The sequence below is a fragment of the Pangasianodon hypophthalmus genome, chromosome 8 (assembly GCF_027358585.1).
Source record: "Pangasianodon hypophthalmus isolate fPanHyp1 chromosome 8, fPanHyp1.pri, whole genome shotgun sequence".
Classification (NCBI taxonomy): domain Eukaryota; kingdom Metazoa; phylum Chordata; class Actinopteri; order Siluriformes; family Pangasiidae; genus Pangasianodon; species Pangasianodon hypophthalmus.
The window spans coordinates 19,869,993-19,896,361 of record NC_069717.1 but is presented as its reverse complement, the minus strand read 5'-3'; the positions used below and the strand labels follow the sequence as shown (position 1 = coordinate 19,896,361).

General features: G+C 39.1%; 1 protein-coding gene across 2 annotated transcripts; it reads left to right on the top strand.

Moving 5' to 3' along the window:
* Positions 1–5,556: 5,556 nt before the first annotated feature.
* Positions 5,557–25,809, top strand: LOC113533330 (DDB1- and CUL4-associated factor 1). Of its 2 annotated transcripts, none has more exons than XM_026925396.3 (25): positions 5,557–5,763; positions 9,514–9,637; positions 9,730–9,806; positions 9,945–10,018; positions 10,630–10,743; positions 11,453–11,590; positions 12,292–12,840; positions 13,409–13,510; positions 13,682–13,840; positions 14,481–14,660; positions 15,393–15,602; positions 15,950–16,119; positions 16,970–17,094; positions 17,326–18,397; positions 18,875–19,093; positions 19,261–19,459; positions 20,051–20,133; positions 20,230–20,314; positions 20,563–20,796; positions 20,967–21,060; positions 21,827–21,931; positions 22,675–22,748; positions 22,867–22,959; positions 24,279–24,570; positions 24,687–25,809. In XM_026925396.3, the coding sequence occupies exons 2-25, from the start codon at positions 9,522–9,524 to the stop codon at positions 24,740–24,742; spliced, it is 4,620 nt and encodes a 1,539-aa protein (XP_026781197.3). In that variant the 5' UTR covers positions 5,557–5,763; positions 9,514–9,521; the 3' UTR covers positions 24,743–25,809. The 2 variants fall into 2 exon arrangements, with proteins under 2 accessions (XP_026781197.3, XP_026781196.3); XM_026925395.3 differs by having other exon boundaries at positions 5,558–5,763; positions 24,684–25,809.
* Positions 25,810–26,369: the final 560 nt, after the last annotated feature.

Here is a 26,369-nt window from a genome sequence, read left to right as displayed (position 1 = left end):
ATTAATAAGGGGACATAAATTAGAACATAATTGCTATAGAATTACTGTCAACTCCATTTCCTCAAACATTCACATAAAACTTCTAATATATATATTAAAGGAACACTTTTTAAGCAGAGTATAGCATCAAGTCAGTTAAACTCCTGGGATATTGATCTGGTCAGTTAGGTAGCAGAGGCGGTTGTTAATCAGTTTCAGCTGCTTTGGTGTTAATGAAATTAACAACAGGTGCACTAGATGGGCAACAATGAGACGACCCCCAAAACAGGAATGGTTTTACAGGTGGAGGCCACTGACATTTTTTCCCCTACTCATCTTTTCTGACTGTTTTTCACTAGTTTTGCATTTGGCTAGGGTCAGTGTCACTACTGGTATCATGAGGCGATACCTGGACCCTACAGAGGTTGCACAGGCAGTCCAACTCCTCCAGGATGGCACATCAATACGTGCCATTGCCAGAAGGTTTGCTGTGTCTCCCAGCATAGTCTCAAGAGCATGGAGGTGATTCCAGGAGACAGGCGGTTACTCTAGGAGAGCTGGACAGGGCCGTAGAAGGTCCTTAACCCATCAGCAGGACCGGTATCTGCTCCTTTGTGCAAGGAGGAACAGGATGAGCACTGCCAGAGCCCTACAAAATGACCTCCAGCAGGCCACTGGTGTGAATGTCTCTGACCAAACAATCAGAAACAGACTTCATGAGGGTGGCCTGAGGGCCCGACGTCCTCTAGTGGGCCCTGTGCTCACTGCCCGGCACCGTGGAGCTCGATTGGCATTTGCCGTTGAACACCAGAGTTGCCACTGGCACCCTGTGCTTTTCACAGATGAGAGCAGGTTCCCCCTGAGCACATGTGACAGACGTGAAAGGGTCTGGAGAAGCTGTGGAGAACGTTATGCTGCCTGTAACATCGTTCAGCATGACCGGTTTGGTGGTGAGTCAGGGATGGTCTGGGGAGGCATATCCATGGAGGGACGCACAGACCTCTACAGGCTAGACAATGGCACCCTGACTGCCGTTAGGTATCGGGATGAAATCCTTGGACCCATTGTCAGACCCTACGCTGGTGCAGTGGGTCCTGGGTTCCTCCTGGTGCACGACAATGCCTGGCCTCATGTGGCGAGAGTATGCAGGCAGTTCCTGGAGGATGAAGGAATTGATAACATTGAATGGCCCCCACTCTCGCCTGACCTAAATCCAATAGAACACCTCTGGGACATTATGTTTCGGTCCATCTGACGCCGCCAGAGTGCACCTCAGACTGTCCAGGAGCTCAGTGATGCCCTGGTCCAGATCTGGGAGGAAATACCCCAGGACACCATCTGTTGTCTCATTAGGAGCATGCCCCGACGTTGTCAGGCATGCATACAAGCACGTGGGGGCCATACAAACTACTGAGCACCATTTTGAGTTGCTGCAATGAAATTTCAGCAAAATGGACTAGCCTGCTGCATCATTTTTTCACTTTGATTTTCGGGGTGTCTTTGAATTCAGCCCTCTGTAGGTTGATCATTTTCATTTCCATCAAACGATGTGGCATCCTTTCATTCCTAACACATTACCCAGTCCATATCAGTATAGATATCCAGCATGATATTTTTCCCCATTGAGACGGATGTGTTTTCAATGTGTTCCTTTAATTTTTTTGAGCATATGTGACAAAATTACTGACACCCTTACATGTATATATTATATTGGGGAATATTTAAAATAAATGCTAACAAATTGTCATCCTTGATTTTTTTTTTTTTTTAATTCTCAATTTCCAGAAATTCTTTGACCAAAATGATGGACATCATGGGGAATTCACAGAGCTTTCAACACAAAAATGTCAGATTATTGTTGATCATCATAACCATGGCCATATTTAAAACTTTCCAAACTGAACATTTGGCAGTGAGAGGACACATGCGTGTACTGTCCCCATGCACAAGTGTGTTCATATGTCAGCTCAAATATATGAACAGTATGTACAGTGTATGCTCCCTTTAGAGGAGGCCTGCAGGACTTAGGACACTGTTTGGCATAGAGCCAAATTTAGTTTCCTTCTCAGCATAGCCTTCAGTAACACCTGTAACAATACAGAGAAATATTTAAATATTGTCTTCACTGATCAGCTGATGTCCACTTTCTCAGATTTTGCATTGAACTTTACTTTGAAATCTATATTTTTGGGCATCTCTGCTCTCACTGGTTCCTTATATAAATGTGAATAGTTCTAGTAAGAGAAAGTTGATAAAATATAACTCTAACATAAATTTTTATTTTTAAGTGTTCACAGAAGTGCTGAAAATAAGAATATTCAGCATATTAAACTACCGGCACATACTTGGTGCAAGATATTCTAGAAAAAAAGATAACCATAATAAGAAATATAAATAAGTTTGTTCCTTGCCATAAAAAGTTTATTTAATCAACAACAATTACAACTTGTCAAATTATGAAGCATTTTTGTGAAAAGGCAAATTTTTGTAAATTGTATTTACAAAAGGCTTCAATACTATGGATGCTCTCTAATTTTTATTTTTTTTTTACAATTTTTATTTAATAAATGATATATTTAATAATATAATACATAATAATATAATAAATTATATATCATTCCTGAGTGTAGCCTATTTAGATACATTTTAGATACACCTCATAATCTTTAATGCCTTTTCATACAGAACAGTGAAATGTCCATGAGTCACATGTTTTTGGCCTGTGATCCAAAACATTTTTTTAAATAATTCCTTTAGCAAAATAATAAAAAAAAAAACCTATAAACAACTGTAATTTTCCCAAGTAGTCTGTAATAAAATATTTTCATGTCTCTTCTGTGATAAAACTCACCCAGATATTTGTTTCACACATGACAATATGTGCACCATTGTTGCACTTTTTCTTGTTGCACAAATAAAGTTGTACAGGGGGATAAAACATCTTATGTACACAAGCATGCAATTAACATTCAGTTGAGAAGCTATGGAGTGTATAAAGCATGGAGTGCCAAGAAGTACATAAAAAACAAATATAATAATAGAGTATCAAAGATGGTTATCTATCAGGTATAAATGCTCAGATGAGATGTTTTAATGAGAGGATTTTTTTCTCCTTAATTGACAGTCATATAAATGCTTTGAGTCAATACAAAAGAAGCTTTAGTTAAGGCCTGAATTTATATATATGAACTTTACCCAGAAGAACTAATATTGTGACAATTAGCAAATTTGAGAGGGAGTTTGCTGCATTTGTAATCACAAGAAAGTAAAAATCTTAACCCACTTTTTTTTTTTAAAAAAAACTACATTTTACATTTGAAAGCACCTTGCTGCCAGGTGAACAATGTCTGATCCAATTAATTTTAATAATCTGGATAAGCCTAACCAATGTCTAATGTGTTAAATCCACCCTCTGAATACACTTTAATCAACATTTTCCTTTTAACATACTTTTCTCTTTGCATGTAAAATTGAACAGCACTGAGTTCACGGCCAAACGTATTATTATTATTATCATAAATAGATAATGCTGGATTCAGAAGTCTTGAGATGTCCTTGGCTTTTAAAAGGAGCAGTTGTCCTTGTAAGTCTCTCTGATACCAAGAAATAAAAACAATTCAGGATTTCTTTTAATGTAAAGCATGCTTTGGAACAAATTCATGTGCACATTAAATAAATTTCATTATAGTGCCTTTAAAATGTCTTTTTTGTGTTGTAAACTTATTCACAGTAGTGTCTGTTTCTGATAATATAAATCTGAGTCATGTCTGAATGGTGCTCTATCTATATATGTGAGTGAAACACAAGCAAAGTTACACAACACAAAGAGTCAGGGATGTACACACAAGACCTTCAATGTTGTATTAATTCTGGTCGATCATGAGAGAGCACATCTCGTTGTCTTTGTCTGGTTGTGCAAATTAAGAGCCTTAACAGAAGATGTGCCAGTATCATTAACAAAGCAAACGCTGATAGTTTGATCAAGCCTTCAATAAAGCTATATAGCATCACGGACACAGTTACCTTCATAGAAAGTAGAATAAAACTAAAAGTCAACATATACACCCACTGTTCACTTTAATAGGAACACCTGTACATCTGCTCATTTATGCGCTTATCCAATCAGCCATATGTGCCTTTAATCGTTGCATGGTTGTTGGTGTCAGACAGCTTGGTTTGAGTATTTCAGAAACTGCTGCTTTGCTGGGAATTTCACACACAACAGTCTCTAGAGTTTACACAGAATGGTGTGAAAAACAAAAAAACACCCTGTGTGCAGAGGGTCTGCAGGCTGAAACACCTTGTTGATGAGAGAGATCAGAGGAGAATGACCAGACTGGTCTGAGCTGACAGGAAGTCTCCAGTAGCTCAAATAATCACTCTTTACGACCGTGGTGAGCAGAAAAGCATTTGAATGGACAACATATCAAAACTTGAGGTGGATGGGCTACGACAGCAGAAGACCACATCAGGTTCCACTCCTGTCAGCCAAGAACAGGAATCTGAGGCTATCATGGGCACAGTCTCAAACTGGACAGTTGAAAACTGGGAAAAGTCCAGGTGATTTTTTTTTCATAATCCTTTTTCCTAATCAGTTTGAGCGAGCCTGCGCCCATGATAGCCTCAAAAAAATAAATAAAATAAAATAAAATATATATATATATTTTTTTAATTTGCTACTTGTACCGCGCATGCGTCACACTTCCGTAAACAAGCATACAACCGTGAGCCAAACGTTGAAAAAATATATTTTAAAAGTTTTCCTTTTACTTTGGGGGAAACTGGAAAGTCAGTATGTCTGCCACTTTCATATACATTAAATAATTGCTGAATTGAATAAATCCGTGATTTTTTATACCTTTGTTACAGTGGTGGAAATCACAACCCATCATTATTAAAGTTGTATGTAATACTTAAGTATAGCTATTAATCTGTTTGACTGTTTACATGGGTTTAATGCAAAAACTTTCTTTAATATTTTAAAACCAAGTAAATAAATATGGTCGTGTTTGACTTGTTCAGGAATAAAAAGCTCCAATAAACAGCCATAATATTATTATATATTTGAATAATGAGCCTAATATTTTAATAATTCATAAAATAAATGTGGGTTGGGAAAATACGGGGATTTTTTTTAAATTATTTTTTATTTTTACAGCTAAAGTGCCTGGCTACTAAAAGTTTGAGAACCCCTACAACTCAGTACACATTAGACATCGTTACACATAAAGACCTGTTTGAGGTTTTATTTTCAACACCGCTACCTGATTCTTGTCCGCTGTCCGATTTGTTCCGGGCGGATCGTGTCGTGACAGCCTGTTAGTTCCGCTTATCCGTTAACTCGTGGGCACGTTTTCTTTTGACGACAGCATACATTTGCCAAAATATTGTGCACAACCCAACTTAGGCAACTCAATAATAATTCACGTGCAAATAACAGACATAGAACAAACAAACAAACAAACAAACAAAAAAAAAAAACATTCAATATGAATGTGGCCCAAGACACAGTAAAAGCTGGTGAAAATCTCGACCAATCAATAGCTCGTATTTTAAAAACATCGACTACGTCATTAAAAAGGGACCGTGGTCGCACTACCGTGACGTTTAGACTGTGGTCGCCATGATAAACTTCATGCGCACGGCAGATTGGAATTAAATATTACAAAGGCAAATAGCAAGGGGCTTTTCAAGAGATTTCTTTACAGGTTACTCGTCTTGTCCTTATTCCGGAAGTGGAGTGGGCTGAGAAACGGGATAGGGACTGGGTGGTACACCTGTGAGGTAACACATGCTAACATACGTTGCATACTGTTAGCATTGAGCTAACTCGCTGTAGTGACAGGCATGTGTCTGTAGCAGTGTTGGTGTTCCCTTCAAAACGCGGAGCACATGGAACTTGCTCCTTAGCTCATTTGGTATCGTTTTAAGTGGTTAGGTTAGTCACTTCAAATCCTGTGGTGCTAGTTTGCTAACTCTTGTTTAGATAAGAGCGTGTGTAAATACATGTTTTATATATATAGTTTGTAATTGTTTGTTCTGGGAGAAAAGCCTGAACATTTTGAACAACTTGCTATAGTCAGATGTACAGTCAGTACAATGTTTTTTTTGTTGTTTTTTTTCTCCTGCAAACCAAATCCTACTGACTAGCTAAACAGTGTGACTGTTTGTTTATATTAAGAAAGAAAGAAAAGCAAAGTCACTCTATCCGGCTGGAAAGATATAGAAGTGATAATTCCATGGAACTGGCAGATTTACTTCAGTAGGGTTTGGCCACCTTTTCTAGATCTGTGAATATTATCAGTTCAATTCTCACATTGTTCTTACAGCTTGTTTAGTCGACTATTATGGCTTCTTTTCAGCAGACTTGGTGGGTTACATGTTTTGCTTTCATGCCCCTTCACTGATAATAAGCCACCCATACAATTATCAGCCTTTTCACAGATAAGCGTGGTTATGTTGGTTACTAACACTTTTTTTTTTCTTTTACCTCACTGAGTCATACTCAGACTTGAGTCGACCAATGAGCACATTATCTACGTACAAGAGAGTCACTATTTCCAATTGCATGGTTCAGTAATAATATTTTATCACTTCACCAGTTATTAGATATGATTCTTATTTTGTATTCATGCAGCAAATTAGGAAAGTATGTCTGAAAAGTGAATTTAAGAGAGAACCGTCTCTCTCCTGGATATTTTTCTTCTTTTAACCAAGACTAATCGCACAATTACAGAGAACGTCTACTTAAATAATTCTGCAGTTCTTGTTACTGGGGTTTGTGGTGGTATGGTGGTGCAGAGGGTAGCATTGCTGCCTCACAGCTCCAGGGTCCCGGGTTCGACCGGCTCGACCGGCTCAGGTTACTGTCTGTGGAATTTCTGTGCATGTCATCCCCGTGTCCATGTGGGTCTCTGGTTTCTGGTTTCCTCCCACCTCCCAAAAAAACCCAAAAAAACATGCCAGATAAATTGCCTCTGGCGTGTGTGTGAGCACATGTTGCTCTGCATTGGGCTGGCGTTCCGGCCAGAGTGTCTCCCCAGTGTTCCTACTTTTGGGGAAACTGGAAAGTCAGTATGTTTGCCACTTTCATGTCCATTAAATAATTGCTAAATTGAGTTCCTGTTACCCAGTGCAGCAGTGGTGCTTAAAGTGCTAGCCCGAAAATACGCAATTTTTTATTTATTTTTTTATGTTATTTGTGGTGGAAATCACTATCCATCATGATTAAAGCATGATTAAAAAAAACATGCCAGATACATTGCCCCTGGCATGTGTGAAGGGGTGTGTTTGTGTGTGTGTTTGTGTGTGTGTGTGTGTGTGTGTGTGTGTGTGTGTGCGCGTGCGTGTGTGCGCGCGCATGCACGCATATTGCTCTGCACTGGGCTGGTGTTCCAGCTCCTGAGCAGTATAAGTGTTTCTGAAATTGACTGAGTGTTTATGAGTCAACATATTAGATAAGAAATGCAATAATAATTTTATATGGCAACGATTAAATCTAATCATTAAAGCCTCCTATAGCAACATTTAAATTGTAAGTTCAAAAAGTAAGATCTGGCACTCAGTTTGGACACTGGCATATAAGTATATTTCTATTAGAAATTAAAAGAGCTGATTTAAAAAAAAATACTAGCATGTTAGTCATACTGTAGCTACATTTTTGATGAGCGATGCATGAATGGCAGACAGACGCTATAAAACATTTCTTTTTGTTCTGTTGCGCGTTTGCGTATTCTTTCTGGGTTGATTTCTTTCTAGCCGTGGGAAGGAGCCTTGGTAAAAGAAATTTCTCTTCAGTGACACTACATTTTACATTTTTTTTGATCTTTGACAAACCTTTATTTAACCCTGAGGAATTTGATAGCTGATGATATTTTATATACTGAAAATGAAAATTTCCAGAAAAGTGCCTTCATATACATCATTGTATCCACTAATTATAATTACATATCTATGTTATGTATCTATATCAACAAATTTCCCTTTTGACGGCACGATAAGTTTTGTAAGTTGATTGCTAGGCTTCAGCCTTTCAAGTTCATGTAAAAGTCGGGTGGTGTTCTTTCTTTCTTTTTCTTTTTTTTTTAGTATTTTAGATTTTTTTTTCGTCATGGAAATTATATTTAACACGCTTCAGAACAGAGAGGGGGTTTATGGGTAAGTGTGTCGCACAGGGCCCACGGATGGACTCGCATGCTGTCCTCTCAAAATCTAACAGCGGGACATGCAGATTTATGAATCCCGAAAGCTGATTGGTTGAGGAGGTATGTGTGGTTACGATCCTGAAAACCTTGTGACGAGACGTGATCTTCTATCAAGGGTTTCAGAGTAATTTTGGCCCAAAAACTCCTCAAGTGTAAACAGTACATTTTCTCCGGTACATCTTTCACAGGCTGGGGAGGATGTAGTCCGAGTGTAGTCTGTTAAAAATCTTACATAATGCACATAATAGCTTGTGACAGAACTGGATGGAGAGGGGCTTTAAACCATAGCGGCTCAAATCAGAAGCATCCATCATACCATCCATTAGGCCATGCTACTTAAATTAAAGTGCTTCAATATTCAAAACGTTTAATACTGCTTAAGTGAAAATGCTTCAGTAATGCTTTCGGTGCAGACTGACTTGGTTTGGAGTTGATCAGTATTTCTTTTTTCCTCCTCCACTGTCCAAAACAGCTTTACACCTCTGCTGTTTTCTATTTTATTATTCCTACAGTGGAACGTTTCTTAGTTTTTGGCTTAGACTTCTATTTTTCATGTTCCCTTTTCTGTAAACTCTGGTTTGGGTCATATAACACTGCCCCCTAGTGTCCAGTTGTGAACATGGGCACCTACAGTCCCCGTCCACTTTAATAGGAACACATGTACACCTGCTCATTTATGCAGTTATTCAGTCAGCCAGTCATGAGGCAGCAGCAGCAGCAGCACAATGCATAAAGTCAGGTCAAGAGCTTCAGTTATGTTCACACCTAACATCAGAAAAAATGGGTGTGATCTCTGTGCCTTGAAGTGTGGCGTGGTTGTTGGTGCCAGATGGGTTGGTTTGAGTATTTCAGAAAATGTTAATCTCCTGGGAATTTCACAAACAACAGTCTCTAGAGTTTACACAGAATGGTGTGGGGGGTAAAAAAAAAAAAAAAAAAAAAAGCAGGTGTACGGTTGTTCCTGTTAAAGTGGCCGGTGAGTGTATGTGTGTTCATCTGCACACAATGCCCAGACCTGCTCTCAAAAATACACGATTTCAGAAGTATAAATCAAGCGTTAGCCTGTTACTCAGTTGTGGTTAGTTGGCCTCCCTGGAGAGAATCTGGAGTGTTTTTATGGCTGTCAGATATTATAAATTCCCCCATCCAGCCACCGTGGTCGGAAAGTGCTGCATTTTATTTTTTGCCTCAAGTCAGTTGAAGTTTCCTGCCAGAATACTCGTATCTCTTTTCAGGCTGCTGCACTGTTACTTTATTCCCCTCACTGTCTTATTTCTTTGTACTTTATTCAAACAGCTCTGTTTGCCTATATAACATGTGTCTCTTGCAGGCCGTGTGATGGCGTCTGCCGTCGAAGGCAGTGTGGACTCAAAAGCGGAGCTCACAGCACTGCTGGAGCAATGGGAGAGAGAACAACAAGGCAACACTCAGGACCTGGTCAACATACTGACCAAGTGAGAGAACTTGTACATGCGCCGTAAGCAACTGCTCAGTGATCTCAGTGGGAGACTCAGAATTCCATGGTTTGTTTTTATTTATTCTCCAGGATATCAGAACTTGTGGAGAGGGAGACTGAGGAGTACCACAAGGCTGATCCTGACCCGTTTGATGACCGCCATCCAGGTAGTGCATTGCTCTTATTGGGTTTTCATACTCCTTCCTGGTCCTTTGCCACTATACATTACATGATTCTGAATGTTGCATTCTGGGTTCTCTAGGAGGTTTCACGCCTAACTTTGTTTTGTTTATTTCGACTGTCAGGACGGGCAAACCCAGAGTGCATGCTGGGACACCTGCTGAAGATCCTATTTAAGAATGACGACTTTATGAATGCGGTAAGAGACATACATGACCATTTCTCGTGGTTCTAGATCAGGGGTTCTCAATTTTTTGCAGCCAGAGACCTCAGCTTAAATATTCAGCACATTCTTTAAATGTGTACAATAAAATTTTGAATATTCAACCCTTACAACACTTTTTTTTTTTTTATTATTATTAAAAATTGTCACTAGATTCAAGCTGGCTTGTGTTCGAGCATTTTCACCAGTGTGTGTGAAAATATATAATTTATTTAAATGGTAGGTTGTGAGTTAAATTAAACAATTAAAAATCACAGACCCCATTTCGACAACCATAAGTTCCTACAGAATATTTGTTACATTGTGCTAGTTTGCCTGTCTGTTTTTGTGTTACACTTGTTTATTATTAATACTGGTATTGTGACATTCGCACTGGTTTGTAATTGGCAATGGATTGGTATTACATGTACAGCAGTCAAGCCCATTAAACTGAAGACATTGAGGCTGTTCGCTAATCTACAGTACAGGTTTATGACAGGATTTGATGTGTGTTAATTTGAGAAATGAAGATTACACATTGACTGTGGAAACGTGACTGTGAAGACGAGAGGTTTATATGATTATCGCGTTGGTGTCGTGTATTACAGCTGGTGAACTCGTATGTCATGACAAGCAGAGAAGTTCCACTGAACACTGCAGCGTGTCGGCTGTTGCTGAACATCATGCCAGGCCTGGAGACTGCAGTGGTCTTTCAAGAGAAGGTAAAGAAGCATAGGCTTTTCAGGTTCTCAAGATATTGTTTTACTGAAAGCAGAAGACAATCCAAGCACACGGCTGAGTGGTTGAGGTTAAAAGCCCAAAATTGACTTCCTAGCTGGCCCTGGGTATCGAAGCTTTGACCTGATCTTGAGCCTCTCACTAGCACTATCACAGCATCTTGGACTTTATACATGACGTTATGTGCGCTGTCCCTTTGTGATAAATTTACAGTCAAGTAAGACCTGTTCTTCATATTCAATTTTATTCAATGGAGAACAAATTCAGCATGTGAAAACTAATCTTTATGATTAAGCATTATGATTTCCTGACTCCAATTTAGAATTCAGTAGTCACATTAAACTAAACTACATGTCTTATGTACATTACATACATTATGTACATACTATGCATTATTTATTACATTATATATGAGACTGTAGCATTAGCAATTGTTGTCTGACTGATCATGGTTTCGAGTCTTGCTGTTTTTTGCCCTTTCTAGGGCAAACCAGGAGCAAACACTCAATCTTCAGACAGCTCAGATTCTCAGATTGATTAGAAAGAACCAAATTGACCAATTTTTGAATTTTCTTGGTTAGTAAACCTGCCATACATCATTTTAACTCGGACTTGTTAAGCGAAGTAGGAAGTGGGGCCCTGGTTTACACGACTTTTCTTGTAACAGTGTAAGTTTGTGTGTGTGTTTTGTAGGAGGGCATTGTAGAGCGCCTGTTTAAATGGGCCCGGGAGGCTGAGGAGCCCCTGAGAATCTATGCTACAGGTTTGCTTGCAGGAGCCATGGAGAACCAGGACATTGCTGCCAACTACCGTGAGGAGAACTCTGTTCTGGTCTGTGCCATCTTCAGCCTGGCACTTTTTCATCACTCCTAACACACTTCCTGTTGCTAAGAAATTGTACATTTATGTTCATTAATATGCAGTTTTATTACAGAGCTTTAATACACAGAAGAGAAAAGAATATGTATTGGTTCATATGTAAATATTATGCAATTATACATAAATCTCATCTACTTAGTTCTATTCAGAAATAGCTTTATTTTCTATATTTCACTATTAAAAAAAATCTGGTAAACTAACTATAGCTCTAGACAGAAATTACAAATGATGGTGATATCTTTCATTGCTATCTTTGAGCCACTGTACGCTTGTGAGATTTGTTCCTTCCATCCATCCATAAATACCCCATTTATCTCTCACTTTCCTTACCAGAATTAATTTATTATTATTTTTTTTATTTTTATTTTTTTTTTGTCTGGAAGCTCTAGTTACTGGGTATGATGTTTTAGTGTGAAATATAGCTCTGTTAAGCTGCTGCTCTGGTCTTAGTACTGCTGTTCTAATACACTGAATATATGATTGAGTGATCTAAACTGAACATGTGCTGATAGAGTATTATAATATGACAATAACACTATTTAAAGGTAAATGTTTATAATCAAAGAGAAACTAAATTAGAGAATTAAAGAGCTCTAAAAAGCCTTTTTTTTTCAACTGATTAATGCTGATTTATTGATGCACTTTTACTCCAGGTTCCCTTAATGCTACAGAGGCTCAGAGAACTCCAGGAGAAAGATGCAGAAAGCAGAAAGGACTTCAAACGGCCCAGTCTCCGCAAGAGCATGGAGCCCCTGCTCCCTCTGGACGAGGAAGCAGTAGATGGCAAGTTTTCGCCCAGCCCTTCACATATTCACTCGGAAAATAACAGCTTCGGACACGAATCGGATGGAGCGGTCTCCCCTGAGCCCAGTCTAACCCAGAAATGCAGCAGCCGAGTCCACTCTGGTGTCAGAGGGGTCATGAAATTGGCGGTGCCACACCAGTCGGAGTCGGAGAACCCTGGCGAGGGAGCAAAAGATTTCAAGAAGAGGATGGAGCGAGAGAATGGCAGGAAGGCCAAACAGAAGCTGAACTTCTCATTGCCAGAACCAGAGCGCAGCTTCAGCGAGTTGTCCAACAGCAGCTGGTCAGAGATGAGCCCATGGGTGATTGGGAACAGCTACCACTTGTACCCACTTACAGCAGGCATCGAGCAGCGTCTCATTCTTCAGTACCTCACACCATTGGGGGAATACCAGGAGGTGAGGTTGTGTTTTTTTTTGTATCTGTTGTGAAGTAAGTTAATGTTACCTTAACATGTAGCACTATAGTCAGCTGACCCCATGCTGCAAAACCACTGTGAAATGAATATAATGGAATGCAAAATTAATGTAAGTAAGGAATTAAACTGTTATAAGAAAATAATAATGCCATCACCAGTTAATTCTTGTCCTATAACAGCATGTCCTGAAGTGTTTTATTCCACTTATACCACGATTATGATTACGTTTATTTATTAATGATTAACACATTCTTTAAGATTACGTAATATATTCTTATATTCCTATTATTTATAGCAATGTAAAAATCTCCAGTATGTAATAGCAAAACTGATTTATCCAACTGAATTGAATGGTAGTTGGCAGCTAAATAAAGAGCTGTAAGAATCATTTGCATGTAACTTTTCCTGACTCTTTGAGGGGTTTAGTTGGTTAGGAGTGCACCATTCTGTCATGTTCTTTTTAAACATGACATGACAGCTGTGTGCTGCACCTATACAATGGGGATGTTGTTCATGCTTCTCACACTGGTGTGTTGTTTTGTGGGCAGCTGTTGGCTGTGTTCATGCAGCTTGGCGCTCGAGAGCTCCTCATGCATTACATGGATCTAAAACAGACCAACGATGTCCAATTAACCTTTGAGGCCCTCAAGGTAACACTCTTTCTCCACCTAATCATATACTAAACTCTTAGAATGCACAGACACAAAACACTTTGGTTATCAAAAATGTATTGTATTGAAACGATACAGTGACTTTGTCTAGTGGTTATGGGAACTTTTTAAACTTGTTTTCTTAGTATGCAATCATCTCTTTTGTTACAGTATCTGGCCTCTCTCCTGCTGCATAAGAAGTTTGCGGCAGAATTTGTGGCTCACGGTGGGGTGCAGAAGCTTTTGGAGATCCCGCGGCCATCCATGGCTGCCACAGGAGTCTCTCTGTGTCTCTATTACCTTGCCTACAACCAAGATGCTATGGAGAGGGTAAGTGACATTTCAAATCAGAGACAGTGAATTTCATTGTAGTGTACTATGTGACAATAAAGCCCGTTGTTGTTTTTAATTGTTTACCAGCTGGAACGGGTTAAAACACTTGTATAGCCATATTTGTGTAACAGTACTTACCACATAGGTAGCTACAATTCCAGGATAGCAAGCACTGCTGCCTGAACACGCTGTCCTGCTTCTTCTGCCATGTTGAATAAAAATGCTGCACTTCATTAAGAGGATGTGGAATATAATCAGAGCTCGTCATCTCCAATACCAATTAAGCAATGGATATTCAAGTTGTACACTTTCTTCCATGAACTTTTCTGTGAAAAATTGCCAATAGTAAGAAGCATAGAAAGGCAAAACGTGCTTAATTTCTTTTTGAAACTTTAATTCTTATTTGTATTATTGTACTTTTCTTGTTTCTATTTCATCACTTTTTAGGTTTTAAGTCTGATTTTTGCATGTTGATCGTTAATAGAATTTTGATTAATGCTTTTGGAGCGACATTAATTCCATTTGTTTAACTCTGTGAAGAAATGATACAAAATCCAGACATTACCTTACCATAATCAGTTGTTGTAATTTTTGCATAAACTGATTTAATTTGCTATAGTCATAATTACTCTTACAGGTGTGTATGCTACCCCACTCCCTCTTAGCGGAGGTGGTGAGTTACACTCTGTGGCTGTTGGAGTGTTCTCATGCCTCCGGCTGCTGTCATGCCACCATGTTCTTTTCCATTTGCTTCTCGTTCCGAGCTGTGCTCGAGCTCTTCGACAACCAGGATGGCCTGAGACGACTTGTCAACCTGGTACGTATCCAGACAAACACAGAAAGCGATTGAACAAGAACATAGACTGTCCGAAGCTATATCCCTATTCACTTTTATAGCTCTCTGTTTTTTTTTTTTTGTTTGTTTTTTTTTTTTAAGGGTTTGCCATTGTCTGAAAATACAGTGGAGAGAATATCTGGTGCTGTGCGCCCTAGTGGCCACAAAGTACCCATAATATGCCATGTTTTTTGGTTTGAGGAATATAGTGAGCTAATAAGGCAACACCTTTTCAGATTTCTGCACAGACTTCTTACAAATGTATTGATTAGAATTTTGGGAAGTCATTTTCATAGTCACACATGTTCAATTTATTATTTTATTGTCTTTAACTTGATAAATGACAATAATTGTGTGGATATCGAGTTAGCTAATGTGTGTGTTTATGCGATAGAACATGACTAGTGTCACAGAGTGATGAGCAAACAAGTGTAACGTAGTGTATGAAATTGCTTAGTTCAGTCACTAAGACTGTTTCCAGTGTAGGGTGTAGTTAATAGGGACCATTTTGCGCACAGTGATAGTCTCATTGTTCTCTACAACCTAAGCATGTTACATCCCTGCTGTTAAAGTATTTTCAAATCACTGCCTGAATGGAACACATTCATTGTGATAGTCTTTGAAAGCTTACGTGATGATATTGTTCTTGCAGCTGGTTATTGTCATATGCCTAGTTCTGGTTCTTATGGAAAGTTGTGTTATGTGTACATGCAGATAAGTACACTGGAAATCTTGAATCCAGAGGATCAGGGGGCACTGCTGAGCGATGATGAGATCTTCTCCAGCAGGCAGACAGCCAAACACACGTGCATGGCTCTGCGCCGGTACTTTGAAGCCCACTTGGCCATTAAAGTGGAACAAGTAAAGCAGAGTCTGCAGCGCACAGAGGGAGGAGCACCCATCCATCCCCAGCCGTACTACAAGGTACAGTCTACAGTAACTATACACCAGCAGTCTTTTCACAAGGTACATTCTAACATGCAAGCCCTTTTGAAACCTGTGCCTGATTTACATGCATACCTGCAAACATACACTGCCATGTCTGGTTTATGTTTTATAAGGTGGTCATACCCATTGGCTTAATTTAATCTGAAACGACAGGAATCTCATGTTCACATTCTCAAACAAAGTAATATATAAAAGTATCTGGAAAAGTATACTTTGCCATAGACTGTTACCCCTTCTAAAAACTTTTTTGTTAACACAAACACGCGCTAAACTGTATGTAGACAACAGTATACTGTAGTTTTGTGTGTGTGTGTGTGTTTCAGCCTTGCTCCTACACTCATGATCAGGTGGTTGAAATGGTGGAATTCCTCATCGAGCACGGGCCAGTGCGCCTGTACTGGGAGCCTGCCGAGGTCTTCCACAAACTGTCCTGCGTGCAGCTCCTTCTGCAGCTCATCTCCATCGCCTGCGACTGGAGGACGTACTACGGCAGGTGAGACGAAGGATAGGGAATTTAGAAACAGTGTTATGAATTAGGGCTGGATTTGTGTGACAGGTTTACAGGCTTGAAAAGGTTGACATTAAATGGTGTAATACTGCAGTGAGTATTTAATTATTCCTAGGGGGAAATTGATTGGAGGAAATACTATTTTTATTTTAACAGACAGGGGGATGGAAAGGCTGAAGGCTTTTGTTGCAATTCACCTTGCAGACAGGAGGGGGCTCTAAACCGGGGGTGTAGAGGGGGACATATTTATGTGATCACAGCATTTCTGTTTTTTATTTATAAATAATTTTGCAAACTAATATTGATTTTTTTTTTTCCCTCTTCAGTATTATAGGTTGTGATACATACACTTAGGTTTTAACAAGAATAGGAGGCAAAATGTAATAAGTGCTACGAGGTCAAATTTTAATATCCAATTAGCTTTGTTTTAGTGAGCGACGAAGGAGTTAATACATGTATGTATAATACATAGAACAAATGCATTACATTTGTGTGTCAAAACATTACATTTACACAAAGTGTACAATAACGGCTCCTTGCTTTTTACAAATGCAACATTTTTAAACACCTTTTACATTTTAACGGCTTTGCCTATTATAGTTAGTAATTAGTTTCTACCGTTTGCTAAATTTAATTAAAACAGTTATTGAGTAATAACATCAAACAATTACTTTTTTTAATGGCAGTTTAAATACTAATTAAATTGTAGTGTCTGCTGCTGCTACTGCTTCAGTAACTTACCTACTACTATTTGCCCACCCTGTGTAATATTGACATATTGTTATTTTTATATTTTGATATCTTTGAATTTAACTGTAGATATTTTATCTCACAGGAGTGACACAGTTCGGTATGCACTGGACATCCTCAGCATTCTGACTGTTATCCCAAAAACGCAGCTCCTGTTGGCTGAAAACGTAGCTGTGCTGGATGAAGGCGGGTCTACCATCTCCACAGTAGGTAAGGGATTGTTGAATAATGATGAGATTGATGTTTTTCAAGTTCCAGGTAGGCACTGAGCTGCTATTGCTTTACATATTCTCTCTAATATAATATTTTGGTGAAGTAAAGGATGATGACATCAGTGTATTTTGGTGAACAGAAAACAAATGTTCAACAACGCTTATTTCTTAGTAACAAACTGAAATGTTTCCATTATATTGGCTGTAATTTCTTGCTAATCTGTTTAAGGCATGAGCATCGTCCTGGTGGTAGCCGAGGGTGAGGTGTTTGTGAATGATGCTGAGATCCAGAAGTCAGCTCTGCAGGTGGTGATTAACTGCGTGTGCGCCCCTGATAAGCGTATTTCCAGCATCGGTAAATTCATCTCAGGAGCACCACGACGGCGTCTTCCCCAGAGCCACCGCACCAGCGAAAGTGTCCTGGCCAAAATGTGGAATGTGGTCCAGTCCAATAATGGCATCAAGGTCTTGCTCTCGCTGCTGACAATCAAAATGCCCATAACAGACGCCGACCAAATCCGTGCGTTAGCGTGCAAAGCATTAGTGGGTTTAGCACGAAGCACCACGGTGCGACAGATTATCAGCAAGTTACCGCTGTTCAGCAGTGGGCAGATCCAGCAGCTAATGAAAGAACCTGTGCTTCAAGACAAACGCAACGACCATGTACGCTTTTGCAAATATGCTGCCGAGCTAATAGAGCAAGTATCGGGAAAGCCGCTGCTAATTGGCACAGATGTTTCATTAGCACGGTTGCAGCGTGCCAACGTTGTGGCGCAAACACGCATCACGTTCCCCGAGAAGGAGTTGCTTCTGCTTATTCGGAATCATCTGTTGTCGAAAGGTCTCTCCGATACGGCTTCAGCACTAACCAAAGAGGCTGACCTGCCTATGGGCATACATTCTCATTCTCACGCTCATACCAGTGTAGCACCATTTTCACAATCTGTGTCCACGCCCCCCACACCAACTGCCATCCCACGGACTCCTCGCCTCGCCAATGGCGTGGCAGCACGGCTAGGAAGCCATGCCTCTCACGTGCCGGCTCCATCTCTTCACCTACAGCCCCGCCCACCTACCTCACAGCCCCCACCCCCAGCCCCTCCCGCGTCATCTCACCACAGCAGCGGCTCTCCTCTCGTTGGCCGAATCGTGTTCTCGAGGGAACGGCCGTCTACCTATGCCGCAGGATTGAAGAAGCCACGTGTTTTGAGGCAGAAATCGGACCATGGCGCATTTAGCCAGAGTCCAGCTATGAAGAAACAGTTGGACCGCCATCTTCCTTCACCTCCAGCTCTTGATAGGTCTGATGCTACACTTTTTATTATTAACAGTTTACTAAAAAAAGATCAAAAACATAACATCCTAGTAACAGTAATGTACCTTAGTAATAGTTAAGTGTAATACACTCCACTTTATATCATTCACATTCTCTATACAGTTTCCAACAGAAACCTGTTAAGATTTTTGTTAAAGCTGATAAAAATAATACAATTTGATGTTATTGCTATGTTTGGGAAAATCCACTAACAGCTTCCACCACATATAAGAGTTGGTCATTTACTGTATGTATAGTCTGAAAATCGTATCAAGATTTACCTGCTATTAGAATACTAATGAAGAACACAGAATTGTAAAATGGCGTATATAATTATGCAGTGATCAAAAAGTGTTCAAAATTAAAACTATCCTATTATAAGATTCTTCAACTGATGGTTTTCCACACTCTTGGCATTCTCATCCATGAGGCATATGTTGTGTTTACATTATCCTCTTTGTAGTATCATAACAGAGTACCTGCGAGAGCAGCATGCCCGTTGTAAGAACCCGGTCACCACGTGCCCCCCGTTCAGTCTCTTCATGCCCCACCAGTGTCCAGAGCCAAAGCAGAGGTGCCAGGCGCCCACAAACTTTACCGCACGTCACACACGCAGGGTCGCCTATCCGAAATACGGGGGGGTGGATGGAGGCTGCTTCGACAGGCATCTCATCTTCAGCAGGTACTTTAATAACTGGAGCATGTTTTACATGTAAGGGAGTTTTACTGGCAGTTATTTCAAGGAATGTGGTGTGTGTAGTGTTTTACAGTGTAACTAAGAACATGCGTAGTGCTTGTAAATAATTTAATGATTTTGGTTTTAATGATTTGGTTTGTGTGTTTATTAAGGTTCAGGCCAATCTCAGTGTTCAGGGAAGCAGAGGAGGATGAGAGCGGCTTCATGTGTTGCGCGTTCTCAGCACGCGAGCGTTTCCTCATGTTGGGCACATGCACCGGGCAGCTCAAACTTTACAACGTGTTCAGCGGACAAGAGGAAGCCAGCTACAGCTGCCATAGTTCAGCCATCACACACCTCGAGCCATCCAGGGTATGTACACACACGCCATCAGGTTTGCTTGGAGGATATGCCTTTGTGCCATGCACCCAAAGGTTACTGTAGCGGATTGTAGTAGATGATGATTCAAAAGAAAATGTTAGAATTTGAATATAATTTTAAATATATCTAACAAATATATTTAACAAATTTAATTTAATTTAAATTGCAGCCTACAAGTTTTTTTTTTCTTCCTATATGTAATTTCAGATAGCTTCTCAGTTTAATTAGTGCCCAAAATTGAAATCTGTATTATTACAGATTACATTTTTTTCCAGCACTCTGCCTTTTCCTAGTCTCCAAAACATAGTGCTTGAAAAAAATGGTACTTTAAAATTATGCACATACTTTTCAGAGCAAGTCCATAACAGAATTTACAAAAAAATATGACCATTGAAAGGAGACATAAGTGAACAACTAATTAATGCATTCACTGCTGGGTGGTGTTTAGTTTGTAATAGTTCAAATTAAAAGTGATTATTTTTTTTTCTTTCTTTCAGTTATCAAGTTCGTCCTATCTGCTAATAAAATTGTCAGTCCTTATATGCGTCAACATTTATCCGATTAAGAATTTGTCTCTTGCAGGATGGGTCTTTACTGTTGACATCTGCTTCATGGAGTTATCCTCTGTCTGCCCTCTGGGGAATGAAATCTGTCTTCATAATGAAGTGAGTCTAACTAACACAACTGCACATATCGTGTGTAACCACACAACTCAAGACACTCTTATCACTCATGGTTTTCCTTCTTCCCTGTTTTTGTAGACATTCCTTTTTAGATGATCATTATGTGGAATTCAGTAAGCTCTCCCAGGACAGAGTAATAGGAACAAAGGAACACATTGCCCATGTAAGAAACATACATACTCCATATGCAGATTTTGAAAATGTAACTCTGAAGAGTTAATCTTTGAAATAGAAGACGAAAAGAAGCCATCAGCATTTGTCTACTTATTGGAAGCTACAATAGACATAAAAAGCAGCACTTCTGTTGATTTGTGTGCTCCATGATTCAAATGCTGAAAACCAGGTTTCATTCTTTATTCTCTTTCTGTTTGTTACTCTCTTACTTCTTTTTTTTTTTTTCTTCAATGACAGATTTATGACATTCAAACTGGGCAGAAGACCCTGACCTTAAACAACCCTGACCTGGCCAACAACTACAAGCGGAACTGCGCCACCTTCAATCCGACTGATGACCTTGTGTTGAATGATGGGGTTATGTGGGACGTGCGTTCAGCACAGGCCATCCACAAGTTTGATAAATTCAACATGAACATCAGCGGCGTTTTCCACCCCAACGGCCTTGAAGTGATCATCAACACAGAGATAGTATCCTTCCAACTTTCATGGTCCTATTCCACAGAGTTTATATACAAAATGAAAGGTTCTTATGAAGGTTGTTATTAAATTGCCAGTTTGTACATTTTGAACACTTACTCTTGCTGAGATGTTTTCCATAGTTTACAGTTGTAGGTTCAATTCTTTAACTACAATATCAGTGGGACTTACGGACTTTCCATTTGCTGCACACTGTACCAGCACTGGATCAGTGCAGAATTGTGTTCAACAACAATGGAACAGTCATTTATGGAGGTAAACACACCTTAAAGTCATGAAATAACTTCTTAGCTGTGACTTCATTCTGTACGTTGATGTACTTCCTTCTGAAACAGGAAGTCAAAGTGATATTTGACTGAGGTACACAATAAGGGAATAGCTTTCGAGATACGCCACACTGCCAAATGTAAACAAACTTGACATTATGTTTAGCTAGCTGAATATAGAGAATAGCAAAGAAATTGGTGAGAACCTTTTACTTACTAATGGAGAAGCCCTGATGGTGTATAAAGATCGGATCACGTTCTTGCTGTGTCTGAGGAAGTGACATATTCCAGCATTGAAGACCCCCAAATTGATAAAACGCCTCTGAGAAGAGCTGCCACATAACCACAACCTCAAGCTCCAACCATTTTTCTTCAACCAAGCGATAGTTAGAAATATAAATAATGTGCAGGAAGATGTACAGCCAAAACACACTGTTTACTGCTAACAAGCTACTTCCTTAGAGCAAGACCTGCCTCTGGGAGTGGGACATGTATGGTTCTAGTGTTTAATTGGACAGTCATGAAGTTATAGTTAGTTATGTATCATCAAAATGTTTTAAATAAAATTAAAATGAGAATATCAACAAAACACTGGTGTCCATAACGCTAAGGGAGAGGGACAAGAAGTACTCTTTTCTGAAACAGTAATCTTGATTGAAGGGGCACTTTAACACTTTTTGAAGCATGTTTATTTTCTCTAAATACCAATGAAGCTAGTTGTTTTGTCATATTAATGGCCAAATGCTATCTCTTAGCCATGCTTCAGGCTGATGATGAGGATGAAATGATGGAGCAGCAGATGAAGAGTCCCTTCGGTTCCTCCTTCAGGACCTTTGATGCTACTGACTACAAACCGATAGGTACAACCTTCATCCAGTCACTGGATAAACACCTGGCCCTCTCCTTCCCTTTTTTCTGATACTCTTATCAGTGTTAAGTGTATGCATGGAATTAGAGTTAAGTGAGGAGGGTTGGGGGGGATGTGGGGAAAGAGGAAGAGGTTCTTCATTGTTGAAAATCTTTCCAGTATGAAAAATATTTTAGGCACATGCAAAGAAATGCTGTAGAGCAAAGATGCCTTCAAAAATAATGAAACTAAATGTTTCTACATAAAAAAAAAAAATATAAAGAGCAGAGTCAAACAAACAAAGTCAATATTTGGTGTGACGATCCTTCGCTTAAAAAAAATAGTAGTCTCAGGTACAGTGTGTGCAGTTTTATAAGGAAATGAGCTGTAAGTGTTACTGAGCATCTTGCAGAAGCAGCCACAGTTCTTCTGGAGACTTTGACTGTCACACTTGCTTCTTATTTTTGCAGCAAAACCCAGCAGCCTTCATTACGTTTTTTTGTCCGAAAAGTGTCTCTTATGTAATCTGCTGCTTTCTTTACTGCCATACAAACTGTTTGGAAATCTAAAATGTAGAAGTCATAAAATAAAAAAAAATAGGGTGCCTAAGACTTCTGAACAGTACTGTAGATTACCGGTTTCAAGGCTCTAATTCAAAACATCCTGTAGATCCTTACAGAGATTTTAGTCATTTAAGAATATCAGTACACTATCAGTAAATATATATTGTTTGCTGTTTTTTTTTCCTCCTCTTAGCGACCATTGATGTGAAGAGGAACATTTTTGACCTGTGCACTGACACAAAAGACTGTTACCTGGCAGTCATTGAAGTAAGTTGTGCTGTTATTATTGGTGGATTTCTGCAAAGATTGGTTGAAACGATTTTGGGGATTTTGTGTTTTGTTGTAATACTAAGGCTTTTTGTTGTAATGCATTTCTCCACATCAGAATCAAGATTCTATAAACATGGACACAGTGTGTCGACTTTATGAAGTCGGCCGACAGAGACTGGCTGAAGAAGAAGAGGATGAGGAGGATCAGGTGAACAGATCTTGGCATAATTTTCCTAGGCTGAGCTTTTTTTTTTTTTTTTTAATTTATTGTAGGTAACACTAACAAAGACATTTTGGTTGAAGTTGCAGCTGAACTGGCACATGCTATTTTAATTTTTATGAACAAGAGTTACCTACTATTGCTGTCTGTATGTCACATGGATATGCTGAGAGGCACATCTTTATCCTTGTTGCTTCAGTTCCAAACAATCTTTAAAGATGCAATACGCAACTTTTATTTTTGTTGTTAAAATTAAGTAGAACTTTTGATAGTAGCCGGTCCACATGAGTTGACTATTGATGTTGAGAAACCAATTTAGAGAAAAGGCATCCACAGGGGAGTCTGAACATGCTAATAATAATGATAATAATAATAATATTATTATTAATACCTTATGTTATTATACATTATAATATCTTATACCTTTTAACACCTTGCCACTATTCTCCTATGTAGATTATTGACATGTCACTTTGAGCAATCAAATAAGTCTGTGTGAGATGAACAGGATATTTCTCTTGTTAGTTGGGCAAGTTTATTGGAAAACGCACCAGCATTTTCTTGGCTTCAGGTGCCTGGTAGCCTGACATGACTGGTTTATTCAACATGCATGATAGCATTAAGAATACATGGGCTGATAAGTGTCTAGAAAACTGCCTATAGTCTACAAGGGTCTCATGCTGCTGGTATCATTAGTGCATGCTTGAGTTTTGATATTTCCCATCTTCTCCTCCTTAATACATGTGCCAATTGTTTTACACTTAAGCTACAGTATTCTATAATCATACAAAGCTGGGTATATGCTACATGGGGAGTGTATATCAGTGCAGATGGTGAGAGCATCAGAAATGGCCTTTGCATATACTATATTGCACCTGATAGTTGCAAGCTGCAGTCTCTCTGTACAAAGGGAGATATGCAGCACGGCTGATATTGTGTGACCATTTCCACCTTGGAGGTCTGCAAATCCCCAAAAGTTAGATACTGCTTTTTAAAATTAATTGCTGTACCTTTTTTTTTAAACTTGACTTTAAAAAAATGTAAAATAAAACAAATATTATAATGTTTTTTTTGCCTAGCTGCATAAAGCCATCTTGAAGTTGTTAAAAATAAAGTCTTAATTCTTAAACTAATTACTGTCTTGTCCAATAGCAAGACTATTCCATGTTATTGCTCTGACTTCTGCTTCAGTGTTTCAAAGAGTAATTTTTGGGGTAGTGAACTGACTAATCACACTGAGGTAATGGCAAAATAACAATATAATGATAAAACCACCTGATTGGCTTGATTGGTCTGTGCTCTTTCAGGAGGATGAAGATCAGGAGGATGAGGATGATGACGACTCAGACGACGACATGGATGATATTGACACAGACCCCCTGATGGCTGAGCTGGAGAATGAAAATAATGGAGAGGAGGAGGAGGAGGAGGAAGATGGTGAGCAGGATTTTTCCCCATCTGATGATGAAGAGGTGGCTCGTCTCCTGGAGGAAGAGGGCGAAGATGACGACGACGACGACGACGATGATGACGACGACGATGATGAAGAGGATGATTCAGAGGACAATGAGGGAGATGTAGAGCTAGTGATGGATAATAGTGAGTTAATGGCTTTTTTAATGAATTTGGCACTGGAGTGTAGAATGTCTGCTTGCTCCTTTCATCCTTTCTCTAATGCTCTTACTCTTTCTTTCTCTGCTCTCGTATTCCAGCAGATAGCTCCGATAACTCAGACCTGGAAGATGACATCATCCTTTCCTTGAATGAGTGAGCCATGGAGGATGCAGAGAAAACAGGAAGCACAATCTCATTCATACCTCAGAGGTGAACACCACTGAGAGAGAGAAAAGATGACAAATCTCAATTATGTTGTCAAAGCAGGAAGAAAAGCACTCGACTGGTTAAATCAAGGACTCCTGTACTGAGGAGGCTCTCCTTGTGTCCTAGACTGAAGGGCTCTTTAAAAATGCTGATATTACTGGAATTGGATGATAAAGGATCATATAGTTTCGAGGGTTGCTTGATGAATCAAGTGTTATAGTTTATAAATAAAAATGTAAACAAATTAGTTTTCATGGAAAAAGCTGTTTCTAAAGTCCCCATTTTTGAAAGTATCCCTTTTTTTAAGAGAACAAAAAGTAGACACTCATTTTAAGATGATGTGTATTAGACATTTGTCTCTTTTAATGGGTTTGACCATAGAAAAGAGCTGGTGGTGTTTGTTAAAATCGTCTCAATGTCTTTTGAGGTTCCGCCGAACCCTTACCGGGTGCTGTGTGGATGGTCTGAGTGCATGCGTGTGTGTGTGTGTGTGTGTGTGTGTGTGTGTGTGTGTGTGTCAGTCAATTTGATGCAAATCTTGTTTGCTTGATTTCATCTTCAACATTACATTTTTTTTTTTTTTTTTTTTTTTGCCAGGCATATTGCTCCCAGTATATTTGTTATTCAGAGTCACCCACAGGTACAAATGCCTTTCTGGTAATCTCCCTTATTGTTTTCATTAAAATTTGCTCAGATTAGAAGAAATTATAAAAAAAAAAAAGACCTCCCTATTTGCATACTTCGGTATGGGTACAATCTGAAACATCAATGAGGACTGAATTGTGATGAAGCAGAATCAATCCAAGTGCCATTTGCACCAATGGTCCTTTACCAGCATTTCATTGCATTATTTCTTTTGGCCATAATTTCTGCAATTTTATTTTAGATGATACCTTCCTAAATGTATAGATCCACTGTACAGTATGTATCAAAGTATTTTTACTATAAACACCATTAAAATTACCCAGCTTTGTGATGTTTGTATCTCACGAATCATTAATAAAGCCTTTATGTTCATTTGCGTACTCTGGAAATTATGAAAGGAAAAAAGTTATACATACAGTGTGTTCCCTTTTTGGCAAAGTTTAAAAAATGAGCAAATATGATTTTGTCAAATAACCATTACTCAGTTATTCATATTTCCTAATAGAAGAAATTATTTATCTTAGTCGTTTCTGTTTACATTGAAATTATTCTCATTAGAACTACTTTTTAAAAATAATAATATTGTCTCACAAAAATATAGGTCAAATTTACTGACACTCTTAAGGATGTTATCACTGGCCCCAGGAATTCTGTTGATGCTTTTAACCAGGTCCTGTTTCCCTGACGTATAAATATGAGGTTGCACACACGTAAAATCTGTCATCCATTACCATGGGAACAAAAGGAACTTTCAAAACAAAACAAACATGACATGGTTGCTGACCTGCTCAAATCAGTGAACGTGTGTATATATATAATCACACACACACACACACACACAAAGCAGTTAAGAATAATATTAAGTGTGTTTAGAACCATAAAAAGTATCACAGATACTAAGTAACACTAAGGAAGACATTTTGGGTGTCACA